The 1,629-nt window shown below is 37.3% G+C and overlaps 1 protein-coding gene across 1 annotated transcript in view; it reads left to right on the top strand.

The window, feature by feature from the left end:
• The window catches only part of LOC107623040 (omega-amidase, chloroplastic), a 4,243-nt gene extending 3,115 nt beyond the window's left edge, over positions 1 to 1,128 (top strand). Inside the window, exons 8-10 of the mRNA XM_016325169.2 lie at positions 183 to 263; positions 600 to 682; positions 774 to 1,128. Coding sequence (XP_016180655.1) covers positions 183 to 263; positions 600 to 682; positions 774 to 852 — 243 coding nt within the window. The 3' untranslated portion in view covers positions 853 to 1,128. The remainder of the gene's footprint in view (positions 1 to 182; positions 264 to 599; positions 683 to 773) is intronic.

Below are 1,629 nucleotides of genomic sequence, written 5' to 3' on the forward strand. Positions count from 1 at the left end.
TCCTTATATTCCTTATATCCATTCCTTTGGACTTTAAGACTTATAGACCTATTTATTTATGAGTATTTTGGAAGGAAAAAGTCCATGATCTGAGAATTGAAAAAAAAGAAAAAACTTGATTTGGAAGTTAAGCTGTGAGTTTGAGGAGACTAGTGAATCAACTTCAAATTCGTTACATACAGTTATATGTGGCAACCTGTTCACCTGCTCGGGATACTGGATCTGGTTATATAGCTTGGGGCCACTCCACTCTTGTTGGACCAGTAAGTGGATCTTTTATGTTAAGCTTTCTTTGGATAGAGCCAAAAAACATGTTCTGATTTGGAAGCTGGTATTAGCATATTTTAAGAGAAAAACTACATTTTTGTCCCTGAAACATGGAAGGTGTAATAAATTCTTCTCTATATTAGAAAATCAATACAATTTACAGCTTCATTGATCAAAGAACCTATAGTTCTGATGTATATCTAGCTTTATTTGATCTTTGAGTTTCAAATACCAGCGGAAATATCTTTCCTTAAAAATTATCAACAAAGATTCTAAACCATATTTGAGTGTATATTATTATTGTACTTACGTGGAACATGTAAATGTGACAGTGGGGGGAAGTTCTGGCTACTACAGAACATGAGGAAGCAATCATCATAGCAGAAATTGATTATTCAATATTAGAGCAGAGAAGGTTTTCTTTTCTTCACACTACACACGTGTCTTGCACAAGTTGCAGTCATAATCATGATTAATATGTCTGATGTTGTGATTTAATTATTCAGGACTCATCTCCCTGTGACTAAGCAGCGACGAGGTGATCTATACCAAGTGGTGGATTTTCAAAGGCTGAATAGCCATTAATGGCGCAGGACTTTGTATGATTGGGAGATATACATGTCTTATTTGAAGCTTTTATGTAGCATCAACAACCATCTCTCTTGTTTTGGTTAATCATACCCTATTTATTGCTAAGTGTGAATGCTCAAAACTTAAAGAGAAGGGATGAAATAAAGGAATGTAATAAACAACTGTGACGCGATGATAGAAACTAGAGAGTAAGCTGCAGAAAAGGCACAAAGGATATATTATATGTCATTAATGAAAATAAATCACCACCAGAATCCATCTCGTAAAAAATTTTCAGGTTAATATATGATCTGATTTAAAACAGATATATGAATGGAGAGAATCAAGCAAGTAATCAAAGGCTTGAGTTTTTATTTCCAGGTATAATCCATACCGATTGATTACTGCACTCTTTCTCTCCCATTCTATTGTTATAGCAAAACAACCATAAACATTATTCTGTCACCATATCCGGCACACTTTTCAAGAAGTCCTCACCCATTCCTTACAGAGTCTCCGTTGTTACTGTCGAAATCTGCCATTCTACCAGTTCCTTCAACTGGTCCTTCACCGTCTCCGGCAACACCTCCAGCGCTTTCTCCGACGGTTCATCCTCCAGCTCCTACTCCCAGCCATCAGAACCATACTTTAACACTAGCAACGTCTCCGGTGGCTCATTCTCCGTCTCTAAAGAGTTGTCGTGCCAGGTTCAGAATAGAATGTTCCAGCACCAGCACCAGTTGCAGCGCCACATGCAAAAGAGGGTAGAGTTTCAGGATGTTTGGGTGCTTA

This window comes from Arachis ipaensis, chromosome B10 (genome assembly GCF_000816755.2).
Source record: "Arachis ipaensis cultivar K30076 chromosome B10, Araip1.1, whole genome shotgun sequence".
Lineage (NCBI taxonomy): Eukaryota > Viridiplantae > Streptophyta > Magnoliopsida > Fabales > Fabaceae > Arachis > Arachis ipaensis.